General features: G+C 48.7%; 1 protein-coding gene across 15 annotated transcripts in view; it reads right to left on the reverse strand.

Moving 5' to 3' along the window:
• Dnm2 (dynamin 2) overlaps positions 1-16,266 on the reverse strand; it is an 89,127-nt gene that overhangs the window by 48,996 nt on the left and 23,865 nt on the right. For all 15 annotated transcript variants that reach the window (XM_075966615.1, XM_075966614.1, XM_075966616.1 and 12 more), the window contains exon 2: positions 6,677-6,750. In XM_075966615.1, the coding sequence (XP_075822730.1) occupies positions 6,677-6,750 (74 nt within the window). The remainder of the gene's footprint in view (positions 1-6,676; positions 6,751-16,266) is intronic.

A 16,266-nucleotide genomic window follows, 5' to 3' on the forward strand; every position in this document is an offset into this window, starting at 1 on the left:
AGGAGGATCTTTGTGAGTTTGAGGCCAGCCTGGTCTACAAGAAGTAGTCCAGGACAGACTCCAAAGCTACAGAGAAACCCTGTCTCAAAAAAAACCCAAAACAAAACAAAAAAAGAAACTCTCACCGGGCAATGGAGGTGCACACCTTTAATCCCAGCACTTGGAAGACAGAGACAGGTGGATCTCAGTGAGTTCGAGGCTGGCATGGTCTACAAAGTGAGTTCCTGGACAGCCAGCCAGGACTGTTACACAGAGAAACCTTGTCTTGAAAAAACAAAAAAGAACCTCTCAAGGCTGAGGACTCAGTCAGTGAAGTGCTTACAATGCAAACATGAGGACCCGCATTTGATTCACAGAGCTCACAACCAGTAAGACAAGCGTGGTAGTGCACGCCTGTAACCCCAGGGCTGGGGAGACCAAGACAGGCCTAACTGGCCAGTCAGCCTACCTCAAACAGCTAGTCCAAGGCAAAGAGAGCCTCAGATAAGTTCCCTGTTAATGCACATGCTCAAATGTTAAATCAAAGAATGTGCTGGATGCCTTAAGGCTGCCTGCCAGTTGGTCCTAAACAGCCTACGCCATACCTCTAAGTCACTGCCAGCTCTGCCAATCCAGGTCCCCATGTCCCCATGGTGACAAAGCCAGTCCTCTGGTCCCTGTGCCAATACTGCAGCATTCTGACAGTCACATACCCACTGGAAGCAGAGTAGATTCCCCCAGGCCCTTCCCTGCATAAGGCTTTCCCAGCGGCTCGCAGCTAGTTACACAGGCCCCACTTAAGGCCCTGCGCACAGCAGGGATAAGGGAAGAAGCCAAAGGTGGGCCTTGGTCAGCAGTCATACTGCTAATCCTGGTGGGCCAGCCAGCCTTCAGGTGATTCTGAACCACCATGTGCTGGGAATTGAACGCAGCCCTTTAAAAGAGCAGCCAAAGCTCTTAACCTCTGAGCCATCTCTCCAGCCCGGAAAGGGGGTTTCTAATGAGCTTCTGTCTGCCTAGATGTAGTTATAAACAAGGGCTGGGTGTGGGCCACTACATTCTCCAGCATCTGGGTCTGCTTCCTAAGATGTATGTAGGTGTTAGAAGATGGAAGCAGTGAGACTTCACCCACAGTCTGGCAAAAACGAAGCTATTGTGGCCAGCTCCTGACGCCCAGGACCACTACATCTGCCTACTTTAGGTCTAGCATTGGTAGGCATGTCTGGACAAGAATACCTGGGGGTTCAGACATTCTGGAGACCCCTGGATACACCCAACAACCAAACAGGATCTGTCAACCTAGAGGATTTGCATGAATGGAAGGCCAGCCCTGGTGAGGTAGTAAGTTCCACTCTCAAACAAACAAACCAAGAGGGCACTGGAGCTGGCTCAACAGCCAAGAGTGCTGTTTCTGAAAAAGACTGAGTTTGGTTCTCAACACCCACATCAGGTAGCTCACACCTATAATTCCAGCTCCAAAGGATCCAACGCCTCTGAATTTTCAGGCATCTACATCCATACATACACATACACATCCATCCATCCATCCATCCATCCATCCATCCACACATGCATGTACACACTTTAAAATAATAAACCTAAAAGAATAGAAGTGGATTAGATAAAACTCAGTTTGGTAGAGAGCCTTTTGACCCCAGCACTACATAAACCCTGTGTAGTGGCACACTCCAGTAACCCAGTAGTAGGGAGGTAGGGAAAGGAGGATCAGGAGTTCAAGGTCACTTTCAGCTACTTAGGGAGTTTGAGGCTGGGCTAAGTGACACTCTGCCTCAAAAATAAAACAAGCAAACAAACAGCGCACAGGATGTGTACACACAGGCTACTCAGAGCCTGGGGCAGGAGCATTAGCACAGTACTCACTAGTTCTGCTCCACCTCTGGTCTGGGACAACAGGAACTGTCTTCTTGACTAGGATAGACGGTTACTCTGGAGCAGTCGTCCAACTAGGCCCCAACTTGAGCCACACCTGCTTCAGGCTGTTTTTTTCTTAGACCAAGAAGCACCCCAAAGTACGGTTTTGTATGCTACCAATGACCACCCAGGCCTTGGTCTTCCACCAGTCCTTTTGAAGACACGGGTTCAAAAACGGGCCCCTATGGCCAACAGCCTAGCGAAGGAGGTACTGGATAAGAAATGGTGGATAGCTCTTCCTGTAAGCGGCCAGAGGTGACCTGTGAAGATGGTTCGCTACTCTCTTGACCCAGAAAACCCCACAAAGTCATGCAAATCGAGAGGATCAAACCTTCGGGTTCACTTTAAGAACACCCGTGAAACGGCCCAGGCCATCAAGGGTATGCATATCCGAAAAGCCACCAAGTATCTGAAAGATGTCACTTTGAAGAAGCAGTGTGTGCCATTCCGACGGTAGGTGGAGTCGGTAGGTGCGCCCAGGCCAAACAGTGGGGCTGGACACAGGGTTGGTGGCCAAAAAAGAGTGCAGAATTTTTGCTGCACATGCTGAAAAATGCAGAGAGCAATGCTGAACTGAAGGGTTTAGATGTGGACTCTCTGGTCATTGAGCACATCCAGGTGAACAAAGCACCTAAGATGCGCCGACGAACTTACAGAGCTCATGGCCGAATTAACCCATACATGAGCTCCCCCTGCCACATCGAGATGATCCTCACTGAAAAGGAACAGATTGTTCCAAAGCCAGAAGAGGAGGTTGCACAGAAGAAAAAGATATCCCAGAAGAAACTGAAGAAACAAAAACTTATGGCACGGGATAAATTCAACATGAAATAAATGCAGATAAAAGTAAAAAAAAAAAAAAGAAAAGAAATGGTGGATAATTCCATGCACTTTCCAGTCTTTAGACCATGCAGATGGAGCACGGACAAAGGATTCAAGGCCCCAAGAGGGGTGTCAGGAAAGAAAGGACAGCAAAGTATTTCAGCATCCCCCTGCCTTGGTGTATCTCCTGTTCTAGTGAGGAAGAGACACAGGGAGAATACCAACAACACAGCTGGACATAGTGAGGCACATCTGTAATCTCAGGATGTTGGAGGTAGAGCAAAGAGGATCAGGAGTTCAAGACTAGCTTCAGATATAAGCAAATTCAAGGCCAGCCTGGGCTACACGAGATTTGTTCTCAAACAAAACTCAATTTGACTCAAGATAGTACAGTTTTATCTAACAAGGAATCCCGTGCGACATGGTAAGGGCCAGAGTGGGAACACAGATGTTTGAGGTGCAATGAGGAGGCATGGCTGTCTCTGGGGAGCAAGAAGGGCTGGGCTCTGACCATGTCCTGGCATCTCTTTTTTGGCACAGTGATCACAGACCAAAGTCAGGGTGAAGGTTGGGGATGGGATGGGAGTCTTCCCCCACTCCTGTACCCACAGTTTAGCAGGATAATTCTGGGTGAGGGCAGGGTTCACTCGTGGGCCACTAGGCTTCCTGGAGCCTGTGGTCCTAGGTAATTTTTAAACAGCATTAGCTACTAGTCATGGCTCAGCAAACCAGACTGAACAAGAAGCCACAAGGCACTTGGGTGTCTAAAGTTCTGAAGGGGAGGGCCTTGGTCTGGTCATGAAGCCTATCTTTAGATTCCTGAACCTCAAAGAGCAGCGGTCACTGGGGTATGGAGAACACAGGTCAGTCCAAATCGCTGGCTCTGCAGCTTTGGTCCCAAGCATCAGTGTGAGGAACTTGATCTCTAGGGCACACCTATCCCTCTCCCAACTCTCCACCCACTATTGCTATGACTTAGAATGTGCTCCCAGGGACCCTGGCCTAGGGCACATCTGAAGCCAGATCCACTCTCTAACCAGCCCGGCTGAGCACAGTGAATGTGTGTGTGCAGCGTCTACTAGGACAGGCTGGGGAGACGACCAGCATGGTGACAACACCACACACCTGGAAAGAAACGCAAAGGCTGCCTCTCCAACAGACACCTCAAAAGTCATCCTGCCCTAAATAGTCACACCTAGTAGCCTGCTCCAGCCTCCTCGCATGTGCCTGGCCACATCCCTAAGAGCAGCCGCAACAAGGATCTAAATAACCCTCCTTTGGGACTCAGGCAAGAAGTGGGAAAGTTAGGGCTCCCTCCAAGAGGGAGGAAAGTCAGGGACTGATCTGACCCTTTAAGAAGGTCAGCTCTGGGCAGATGTTCCCCATTTCAATGGTTCCTTTTGTGGGCTTTCCCTCAACCCTACCCAGACCCACAGAGCCTCAGGTTTCCAGTAGACTTTGGCAGCCCAGGAACCTCCCTCCATACACACCAGGTCTGTTAGGCACCAACACCCCCTCTTCCCTGCACATTCCAGTCAGGCCTTGAGGTATGCTGTTCCAGCTACCAGGGAGGCTGCAAATGGAGGATCAAAAGTTCAAGGCCTACCTGGAACAGAGTGAATTTAAAGTCTACCTAGCCTACAAAACGAGAAGCTAAAAAAAAATCACAGTTGGAGGGACTGGGAATATCGCTCAGCAAGGTGCTAAGCTAGTTTGCATGAGGGTCCTGGGATCCATCCAAAACCCCTTAAACCAGGTTTGGTGGTGTATAATTAAAATGCCAGTACTTGGCAGGCAGGAAGGCCAAGAGCTCAAGATTGTCCCTAGATACAAGTGGAGACCAGCCAGAGCTAACAAGTCTAAATAAACGAACAAACAAACAGGGCTAGGGATGCAGCTTGGAGCACTTGCCTAGCATACCCAAAGCCTTAGGGAGCATTCCCCAGTACCAGAAACATGCAAAGTAACTGTCCGCTCCTGCGATGCCTATGCTGTCTGTCACCTTCCCCCTCTTCCCAGCACCTTTTCCCTGAGAGCATAGGGTGGTACTCAGTTTCTGGACCAGCCTGTGATAAACTGTGAGTGCTCAATGAACCACTACTGGTGGCAGCCTCTATAACAAAAGCAATGGCCTTCCAAATTAGGAATCAGCTGATCTGCTGTCCCAACAAACTGTCTCCAGATAATCTAGCAATAGCAAGCATAAAACTATAGTGAATGGGCCAGAAAGATGACTCAGCAGGGAAGACACCATCCTGACAACCTGAGCTGGATCCCAGGGACCCACATGGCGGAAGGACAGGACTCCTGCAAAGCTGTCTTCTTCTGATTTCCATGCACACACAAAATAAGAAGATGAATATAAAGAAGAGGGCTAGACAGATGAATCAACAATTAAGAGCATACACTGCTCTTACAGGACCCAAACTTGGTTCTTGGGACCCAGGTAGGTGGCTTAGGACCACCTGAGCTCCAGGAGATCTGGTAGCTTTATGCCTCTGTTTCTGTATCTGCATTCAGATGCACAAGCCCACACATAGACACATGCATACACATGATTTAACAAATAAAATAAGGGGCTGAAGAGATGGCTCAGGGGTTAAGAGTACTTGGTTCAAGTCCCTGCACCCATACAGTGGTTCACAGTGCCTGTAACTCCTATTCCTGGGAATCTGATGCCTTCTTCGGACCTCCACAAGGACCACACACACATGTGAGCAGACATATATGCAGGTAAAATATCCATACAATTAAAAATAAAGATATAAAAAATTTTTAAAAAATAAATTAAAACTACGGACTACAGTAAAATTAAGCATGGTGGCTCACCTAGTACTGTCATCCTAGCGCTCAGGTCCAAGAGAGCTGGGCCAGTCTGGGTACCAGCTGTCCAAACAAGCAACCAACCCTGCAGGTATAAAGCTAGCACTGCTCATCAAGGGCCTGGCCCATGATTAACTGGTTTTCCCATTATCTTTACTCTGCAGACAGGGTGCCCACAGAGAAGCCAGCACAGGAACCTGGAAAGGCTTGGCTCCCTTCCCTGCTTACCCAGGCAGGCTTTCCCAGGGTAGCCAGGGACCAAAAGCAGCAACAATGCCAGCTGGTATCCCATGAAAAAGTGCAAAACAGGGATTCCTAAGGTGAGGCAGAGCCCTTCAGGCAAGGAGAGCAAGCACAGGAAGAGTCGCCTTTCCCAGCATAGCTGACTGCGGCCCATCCTGCAGCCTTTAATGAGGCAGAACCCGCAAAGGGGCACTGTGCACCAAACCTCCAGGTCTCAATGGGACCAGGATAAAGAAAAACAGCAGGCCTTTGGAAGGCAAGGTGTCAGGTCACGAGCATCCCAAGTCAGGGGCCCACTAGAAATGCAGGGAACCTGGCTATGCCTCAGTTTCCCCAACTGTAAATTTAGTTATAAGGCATGTGGGGGAAAAACTGGCAGCATGAGACCATGGACTGGGCCTCAAATGACAGGCACAATGGTTCTTTTAATTGGGCCTGGTCTGTGACTGCACAGGAAGTATAGGGAAGCAATTAAAAAAAAAGATTTAGAAAGTAAAACCATGGTTCTAGTTGAGGATTCAGGGCTGCAGCTGGGGTGTTCACTGAGGTGTTTTTCATCTTCCTTTTACATGTGGGACCTTCAATTCCAACCAAGCCCACGTCTGCACCCAGATATGGCCCCCACGTAGGACTTGTTTGTTGTTGTTTGGAGACTGAGTGACCTTGATTCTGATCCTTCCGCCTCCCTAGTGCTGGGATTACAAGTGTGCACCACCATGCCAGGTTTATATGACGCTGAGGATGGAACCTGGCCTTCCCACATGTTAGGCAAGCTGTCTGTGAACTATGCTGCCTCTGTATCCCTTATTTTACTAATTTATTTATATTTTATTTTTACTTTTTCTTGGTTTTTGTTTTGATTTTTTTTTTCTCATACCTGTTTTGGAAAAGATGAGCTGCAGAATGAGAGGCCTCCGGGTGACAATTCCTGATCCACGTGGAAGGAAGTCCCTGGGAGAAGAGAAAGCAGCAGAAATGACTCACACAGTCCTGCTAGAGAGGCAGGAAGTGTGACCACAGGCAGTGAGCAACTGTCTGTTGCAAACCTCAGCAAACACCAACCCCAGCTGCCCCCCCCCAGCCCTCAGGCTATGGGGGTCTGTGAAGAAGGCTGAGGACTCAGCTGTGTGGACAGTGTTGCTCTAGCACTTCCACTAGGCCCTCTTTGTATTGTATTCAGACAATGTTCCAGTGGCAGAGTCCCAAAAGACTGAAGGAGGATCGAGTTTAAGGTCAGTCTGAACTAAAACAACCCAGGATGCTGAAGGCTGCGAGGCAGGCAGATGGGATTACACAGCAAGATGTTGTCTCAGAATAAAACAAGGGCTGAGAGGTGGCTCAGTTGCTAGAGTGCTTGTCCAGAACACAGGAGGCTCTGGGATGGATTCCCAGCACTGAAAGAAATGGGAATGGTGGCTAAAAGCTTGTACCAGCACATGGGGTGGCAAAAGCATCCTGAGTTAGGTCATCATCAGCATTATCACATGGCTGGTCCAGTTCTGTCTGGTGAATGGACATCTGTGTGGGCTGCCAAGTAGGGAGAGAAATGAGTACAGCTGTCCTGGACACCTCATATGCACCCTCCACAGGCACATGGCCCAGGCTAAGCTGGTACACAGATGGACTTGAACCTGAACAGGCAGAGCTCTCTTGTGATAAGATCAGGGCAGAGGCTTCCTTTGGAGGAACAGACAGGAAGACACATGACAGAACTTTCTGAGGTGGCAAAAAAAAGTCCTCAATGCTGATCTGTACAGTAATCAGCAACTTTTTAAAAAAAGTTATCAGAATAATCAGGGTGTGTATTTAAGATGTATGCTCTACTGTATCTACATTAAATCTCAGGAAAGGTCACCAGCAGGGCATCAGAGGCAGAAGGATCGAAAGTTCATGGCCAGCCTGGGCTACATGTGACCATATGGGAAAACAGAACAACTCAGATCTAAAGAATCTGCAGAGCAATACAGGATGGCAGTGCACTTGCATAGTGTGTATGAGACCCCAGATTCTGTCCTTTACATAGCACAAAAAGAACTTGGGCTATGTGGCTCCAGAGACCCATGTGGGAATTTTTCTGGGGAGGAGGGGAACTCAGCAGCAGAAGGATCTGAATGTCAAGGTCGTCCTTGGCTGTAGCACAGGGGCCAGGCCAGCCTGAGCTACATCAGCTAGGGCTATAGCTCAGCAACACAGCACCTGTCTAGTATGGGCAGTTAACGAGCTCATCCCCAGAAATGCAATAGAAAGAACTGAAGACAAGAGAGGGGGGTGAAGGTGATTGCCAGCAAGGTTGATGACTGAACATAATGCCTAGGACTGGCATGGAGAAGAAAGCGCCAACTCACAAGTGTTCTTCTGACCTCCACCATGACCACAACACACAGATACACATGTGCATAATAAATGAATGAAATGTAACCTGTTAAGTGTTTCACAGAGTAAGTTAAACAAAAGCTTCACAACTCAGCAAGAGAGGCTAGTCAATACCAAGAGTCCATCTAGAGGCTCAGGAAGCCAGACACATGAAAGAAAAAGAGCCTTTTATCTTCTCACAAGGAATTTCCTTCTGGGTGGACCAGGTAGGGAGGATTTGTTTTGATATTAAAGAAAACACAAATGAGCTGGGTCCACTGACTGTCCTCAAACGTTGCTGACTATGTCACTGGGTGCTGATTTCCAAAAAGCGTTATGGTCAGTGTGTTCAAGGTCATGCCTGACTAGATAGTAAGTTATGGATTAGTCTCAGATATCTGAGACCCTGTCTCAAAAGTCCTAAACTAAATCAATTCATTAATGTAGTTAAACACATCCATAGGTACTGTAGAACAGCCACTATGGTGTGACAAGTGAGGAAGAGAGCAAGAGCACTTTGCATGGATTCACCAATTTAACAGTGATAAGATCAATTCCCCCATCTCACAAAACTGAGGGACTCAGACTGGGTCCTGCCTAAGGCTGCAATGCATCAGCAAAGCCAGCAACTTAAGACTGAACCACATGAGGTCCACCTGAAGATGCTGACCTCCAGCTTCCAGAATCTCAGCCCCTATCCCACAATGCAGCCTCTCAGTGAGGATCACTGAGGAATACCCTCTGCCTCCAGGAACAGTAACCACTGGTATGTACTCCAGGGCTTTACAGTGGGGGCATCTGAGGTGATAAGACACACTGAGGACAATGTTGATACTCCAAACATCAGCCTCTGTCCCAGACAAGGGACACAGAAGTTTCAAATGATATGTGGGATATCCTGGACAAGCTCTAGTTCTCATAAGAAAAGTGACCAATAGGGAGGACAACAAAGAAGGCAGAGCCCAAGGAGGAAGAGGCTAAACAGGAGATGGCCAGTCATGTTACAGGCCAGACCAGGAGCTAGCAGCCCAGAACTAATATAATGCTGCTTCCATGAGCCCTGGAACTGAGTGCACAGCATCCGAGCCCCCAACCCCTCAGGGGTTTGGTCTAGAAAGGTCTGCTCAAGATGATTTCCACAGGCCAGTGACACAGTCAAGTAGGTAAAGGTATCTTCTGTCAAATCTGAAGACCTGAGTTTGATTCCTGGGCTTCACATGGTGAAAGGTCAGAACTGTCTCTGGAAGGCCTCCTCTGGCCTCCACCTGCATGCCATGCCAAGTGTACCACCACCACTACCCCACACACAAAATAAATAAGGAAATAAATGTGCTTTAGATTTTTTTCCTGCTTTCTGGAGTTGGAGTAATTGGTTCAGTGGCTAAAAGCACTGGCTACTCTTCCAGAGGACCATGATTCAATTCCCAGCACCCACATGGTTGCTCACAACCATTTCTAATCAGGGGATCCGACACCCTCTCTGACCTTAAGCACCAGGCATATAGGTCGTCAGTACACAAACACACATGCCAGCAAAACACACATACACATAAAAAAATAATAATCTTAAGAAAAGTGTTCCCTGGACAGAGCAGCAGAACACACCCAGCAGGCCTCTAAGCAGCTCTCCCACAATGCCAACTGTCCACAGCTGGCAATGGACACCTCTAGCTTCATCCAGTTCTTCCTTCCCCAGGCCACCCGCCTCCCACCGCATGAGTCCTTTCCTCTGCTGTTGCTATGACATTTCCTGTGTGCTCTGGCTGCCCTAGCATCCCAGTTTCTCAATTAGCTAGTTCTGTGCTATGTGACTTGGGTTCACTCTCAGGTCTGGGTTTCCTGGTCAGTAAAACTCTGCCAACCGTGGGGGATGGCAACAAAATATATGGGGATGGGAAGACTCCGGCTCAAAGCCACCCACACCTCCATATCTAAGCACAGGTATCAGTTCCCCAGGCCAGGTTCCACTCTTCTGTGTCTCTAGGCCTGGTACAGTGATAACACATGGTCAGTTTAGTATAAAGGGTGATATCATTTCTCACTGCCAAATGGAGCTGGTCCCCTTCTGTTTCCTTCCTTTCTTTTTTCTCTTTTGGCACAGGGACTCTTGTAGCCCATGCTTGCCTTGAACTCTTGATTGTCTTGTCTCTGCCTCCCAAGTGCTGGGATTACAGATATGTACCACCATGCCTGGTTTATGTGGTATTGATGAACCCCAAGGTTTTGTGGATGCTAGGCCAGCCCTCTGACTGAGCCACAACCCAACCCCTCAACCCCACATTCATTTCTAAACACAGACCTCCAAAATGCTCCCCTACAAAAGTGTTGTGTCCACTCATAGCTGCTAATCCAGTTCTGGTCTCCATCCAGACTATCTAGGTCCCCCAGTGGCCCTCGGAACCCTAGACCTTCGCAGGAATTGTTCTTTCTGCAAGGAAACCCTTCCCTAGGGAACTGCCCACCTACCAAGGTCAGAGGCTAGAGCTTGAGCCCATTCTTACTTCCCACTCCCGCCAGCTCAGCCTCAGAGGCCCTGTAACAGATCAGAGCTGCGCTTGGTCAGGTAAACAACAGCCTGAACACAGACTCTCAAGCAGCAGCGATAATCCAGTGTGTTGAGGAGACGGAAGGTATATGGGCTCTTGGGTCAAATGTCTCTGTTGGCTGTATCACGCCCTCTCTGGGCAGTGGTTTGGTCCCCTATTCACAAGACTAGAGACAGGATCGTTGTGAAGGCTTCTCCCCCTCCAGCCTGTAGTAGGATGAAAGGATTCCTGGGTGGGGCCAGGGAAGAGGTAGCACAATGGCAGGCTTGTTTACCTTCTTCTGGAGAGAGACCTTGGCTTCACCCTGAGTGAAGAGGGTGGGGGCAACTTGTGAACCAACAACTGCAGGCCTTCTAGGGAAGGAGAGCAGACATGGCCCTCACCAGCAACTGAGTAGCCTGGTTTCTGACAGGATGGAGACCCCTTCCTCATCATCCTCATTCCCCAAATCTCAGAGCCTGAAGTTAGAGGTCATACTGGATCAGATCCACTTTCTGTCCCTCGGCAAGCTGATTAGGGCCTGGGGGGGTGGGGGGACAGGTAGTGTTTCTCTCAGGCTCTGCACAAGCTGCTCCTATCAGCTCCTGCCCCTCTCTGTCAACACAGACCTCCAAGCTCACTTGTCACAGGCTAGGCCCCACTTCTACCTGCCTCAAGCTTTCTTCCCGTTGCACTCCCAGACCGGACTGATGACTCCTAAGTTGTTTCCTACCTCCCTGTCTGTCCCCTATTATGCTCCCATCCTAGCAGCAGTCACCCCATGGTTGGACACAAACTTAGCTCGTGCTCTCTCTCCCCAGTCTCCCCGGACACAACAAGTACACTATCAGGGTGGGATCAAGGGCTGACTCAGCCATTTCACAGAACAGGACACTGAGCTCAGGTGGAGGGGGTGGCAACCTGGCGCCTGCTTGGCCTTGTGAGCTCAGGCCTGGTGCTGCTCACCTCCTAGCTTCTACCCAGCAGTCCCTCCCTAGCCAGGAATCCAGCAGAACCCAGATCAGTCCCACCCTTGGCACTCAGAACTAGTGTCACCTGCTCCTGGTCATATCTGAGGGCCAGTTTGGGCGAGGATCAAGAGCAGGAAATAGGGTGACTTGATGGCTATAGCTGTGGGGCTTTTCAGTCTTTGCATTACTTTTAGAACCTTTCTGGACAAGCTAGAGAGTTGGGTGACCTCTTACGGCCTCAGTTTCTTCATTGGTTAAGTAGGTAAGACACCTGCCTCAGAAGAGAGTCAGTTACAAAGTTTTTACCCAGTATCCCACAATACAGCATTCTTGGATCTAGGGAGATGGCTTGGTCAGTAAAGTGTCTAGCACACAATCTGAGGAAGGACCCGGGTGTGGGGCCCCAGCACCTACACAAGCTAAGCAATGGTTTACACCTGCAATACAGCACTTGGGAGGCAGGGAGAGAAAGATCCCTCCCTAGCTTACTGGCCAAGCAATCTAGCCCGAACTGATAAACTCCAGATTCAACAAAAGAACCTAGTCTCAAAAATATGGTGGGAAACAATATAACAAGAGCTATCCAATATCAGTTTCTGTTTTGCACACCCACACACGTGACAGCAATAGTCTACACAGGCAAAGTAAGGGGTAACCTGCAATCACTACTCCTCTCGTAAGTTTCAGGGGCTGCCATGCCATCACGCAACAATTGCCCCCCCCTCACTTATTCCCTCTTTCTACCCAGTGAAGGCCTCTCAGAGGAAATCAGCACATTTCTGCCTCAGGGCCTCTGTTCCTTTCTTATGACAACTCTGGCTGCCTCTGCACACTGAGGGCTCAGGTACGATGTCCCCTCTTCAGAAGGCTCTAGCTGCTTCCTGGTGAGCTTACACCCACCCTGCACTGCCTGTTTTCGTTTTCCTCACAGAGATGTCCTTATTAGCTTGCACTTTCTGGTTCATCTACTTCTCAAATGAGCAGTTCCAGCTGGAACATGAACACCTCCAGGGCAGGTAGGAGATGGGGCCTACACCCATCAGCACACAGAGAGGGCAGAGACCCCACAGTCAGAAACAAGTCACTGCCTACATGAATTAATAGGGACAGATGGCAACACCTGTCCAAGAGAACATCATTAATGACCTAAATGTCCAGGGCCAGGTGCTCTCCAGAGTGTGGAACACAATGTGGGCTTTTTACAGAGGAAAGCAGGTCTATATGGAGAAAACCTGTGTCATATTTAGGAAGTTTTGTTGTTGATGTTTGTTTTCTTTGTCTTGTGGTAGGATCTCATGGTCCAGGTTGGCTCTGAAGCCTCTATGTAGCTGAGTATGATCCTCCTGCCTCTTCAAGTGCTGGAATCACAGGCATGCACCACTATGCCTGGCTTGTGGATGGAGCCCATGGATTTGTATATGTCAGGCAAACACTCTAACCACCAAGCCCTAGCCCCAAACAGGAGGTTTCATCCATTTGTATCTTTCTTTCTGCATAGAGGCAACTGGCTTGATAGAGAGAGGTCATCCATGGATTGGGAAGAGCACTGGTATCTGTTTCCCTGGGTGTGATGGCCCTCATGTGATCTCAGCACTCACTGGTAGCAGGAGGATCTGGAGTTCAGGTCGTCCTCAGTTATGTAGTAAGCTCTAGGCTAGCCTGGACTCATGAGACCCCGCCCATACAACAACAACAAATGAGAAATTCAAGAGTGTCGGTAAATGTATGAAATTCTAGCACTCAGGAGGCAGGATTATTGTTAGTGAGACCAGTCTGGGCTCCACGAGACTTTCTCACAAAACAAAGCAAAACAAAATAAAACGAAACAAAAGTATGTTTCAGTCTCCAAGGTGATATGAATTTCAGATTTTGACAGTTCATTTATAACTTTATAACAGGTAAATATTTAACCTGTCACCATCCGGTTGTATGGAACAGCCAAACAACACTGCCCAGAGTGACAGGGAAGCTGCTTGAATCGTGGAACCGTGGATCTCATCTCCACCCTTCTAGGCCCTCTGATGGCCCAGAACTGCTGGTGGCAAGAGTTGTGACCATGCCCTGCCCTCCTGTGTGTCAGTTAAATGCCCTCAGCAGAGGACTCTTTCATATCCTGGGTGCTGTGTAAAACAGGGTGAGGTGAGGATTGAGACAATGACCCCAAGTCTATACAGCCTCAGTGTGACAGATGCCTGGCGACATGTGGATTCCCACCTCTGTGGGCCCAACTGTTCACTAGGAAGGAAGGAAAGGCACGCAGCCTCCCATCTACCAGAACATTCCAGAACCATCCTCCTACAAGCGATCCCTTTTATACACCCCTCCTCTGACCCAACAGTGTCTCTGAATCTTTTTCCTTCAGCAGCAGTCATATATCCTTCTCCCAGCTCCAAGTAGCCTGTCAGCTCCACAAGGACCAGGAATATTGTCTGCTGTGTTCAGCACCCTGTCCCAGCAGTGTCTGCCACTTGGTGAGCAAAGTGCTTCACTGAGTTCCACCCCCAGGACTGCATAGAACAGATAGGGTGGACACACCTGTACATTCCAGCACTCAGAGACGGAGGCAGGAAGATCAGAGATACAAGGTCATCCTTGGATACACACTAAGTTTGAGGCCAGCCTGGGCTACATGAGACCATTTCAAAAACAAACAAATAAAATCACCCCCTGTGAATAAACAGCCTGTGCAAAACATATATACCCCACAGGAGCTGGGCTGACTGTGGGAAGGCAGTCTTGCTGTGCTACCACGGGGCTCTCCTGTCCCCAGTTGGTCTTTTGGTTGTTTAAGGGTATCCAAATGTAGCTCTAGCGGACCTTAACTCCTAATCAATCCCCCTGCCTTGGTATCCTGAGTGGTGGAATTCTATGCTTTCTCTACTCACATTTGGTAGATGTGGGAACCGGGTATTCGGGGGTAAAGTAACTCAGACCAAAGCCACACAGGTAAAAGTGACACTTCTGGCTGCTGAGGTGCCTACCTAAGTCACAGTGATCCTGCTCACAGCACACCTGGGAGCCAGGATGAAAAGAAATCAGAACTCTGAACACAGGAAGAATGGGGCGCCGCAGGCAGAGTCTGCACCCTGACAGCTGAGCCACCATGTTCCAGTCCTCCATCTGTAAATGGGGTCCTAATACTTAGTCATGCCCTTAGGCAGAGCAGGCAGAGGAGGTACAGGGAACCATAAGAACCACACAAGCAGCACAGACCCTTCTCCTCAGCACCCCTGTGAGGACACTAGCAGAGACCTTCTGTCACGTGAGGTAACACATTCCTAAGTCCACTTCCTTCAGGCACGGATCCTTCAGCACAGCACTCACACAAGCCTGGTGACCCTCAGGCTCTGTCAGGAGAACGACCCCTAGAAACAGAAGTCTATGCAATATAACGATGGGAAATAATAGACAGAGTCAAGGAATTCTGTGTGGATGTCAGCACTCCACTTTATTCATTTGTGTGTGGGCAATGTGCATGCATATGCCATCTGTGTGGGTACACATGTGTGCGTCAACATACGGAATCAAGGCTGATGTCAGTCTTCCTCCATCACCCTTCACCTTATTTTCTGAGGCACTGTCTCACAGCTGTAGTTCAGTGAATCCAGTTAGTCAGCTTACTCCAGGACTTCCTGTCCCTGCCTCCCTCCTGATGGAAGGAGGCCTCCACACCTACAGCTTTTTAAGTGAGCTCTGGTGATCCTTTCAGTAATCACACAAATGGCAAGAAAGGGTCCCTATATTCCTGAGGCTTAGGGAAAAAATACTGAAATTTCCAGACTAGCCTGGGTTTATATAGAAACAGCCAATCAAAAGAAATCTGGGTGGAGGGTTGGACTGGAGAGGTAGGTCCGCAATTAAGAGCACTGACTGTTCTTGCAGGACCCTGGGTTGGTTTCTAGCACTCACAAGAAGTGTCACTCTAGTTCAACCCAGCACTCTACTGGTCTCCTCAGGCACAGGCATGCATGTGCCATACACACATAGATGCAGGCAAAAACATACACAAAAAATTAAGGTAAGTCTTTGTTTTAGTTTATTGAGACAGAGATTTTCTATATTGTCCTGACTGTCCTTGAACTCCCTCACTTGCCTCTGCTTCCTGAGTGTTGGGATTAAAGGTGTGCACCACCACTGCCCAGCTTAATCTTTAAAAAAAGAAAAAAAGAAGAAAGAAAAAGAAGAGGCTATGCAGGTTGTCGCAAACCTTTTCTACTGGCACCAGAAAGCAGAGGCAGAAAGATCTCTATGAGTTTAGTAAATTCCAACCAAGATGACATAGTGAGATCCTGCCACTTACCCAACAAAAAGGAAAGAAAAATAAGTGAAAGATGATCAAGAAAACAGAAAACATTTAAATACTACCAAGAAGCAACAAAGTGGGAAGAAAGACTTGTGCTCATATCCAGCTGGCAACAGTGAGGCCTATACTCTCGGGGGGTTTTGTCCGTCTGCTTTTCCTCCTTTTCCTTCATGGTGGGCTAGAATTCAGGGCTCCTCGCATGCTAAACTAGTGCTTTCCCACTCAGCCATCTTCCCAACTCTCAAGTGTATACAGAACAGCCTCCAAGAGACTGCAGGTTTGGCCATGGCAGAGAAGAGCAAAGACTGGAGGCAAG

The sequence above is a fragment of the Microtus pennsylvanicus genome, chromosome 3 (assembly GCF_037038515.1).
Source record: "Microtus pennsylvanicus isolate mMicPen1 chromosome 3, mMicPen1.hap1, whole genome shotgun sequence".
Taxonomy (NCBI): Eukaryota; Metazoa; Chordata; class Mammalia; order Rodentia; family Cricetidae; genus Microtus; species Microtus pennsylvanicus.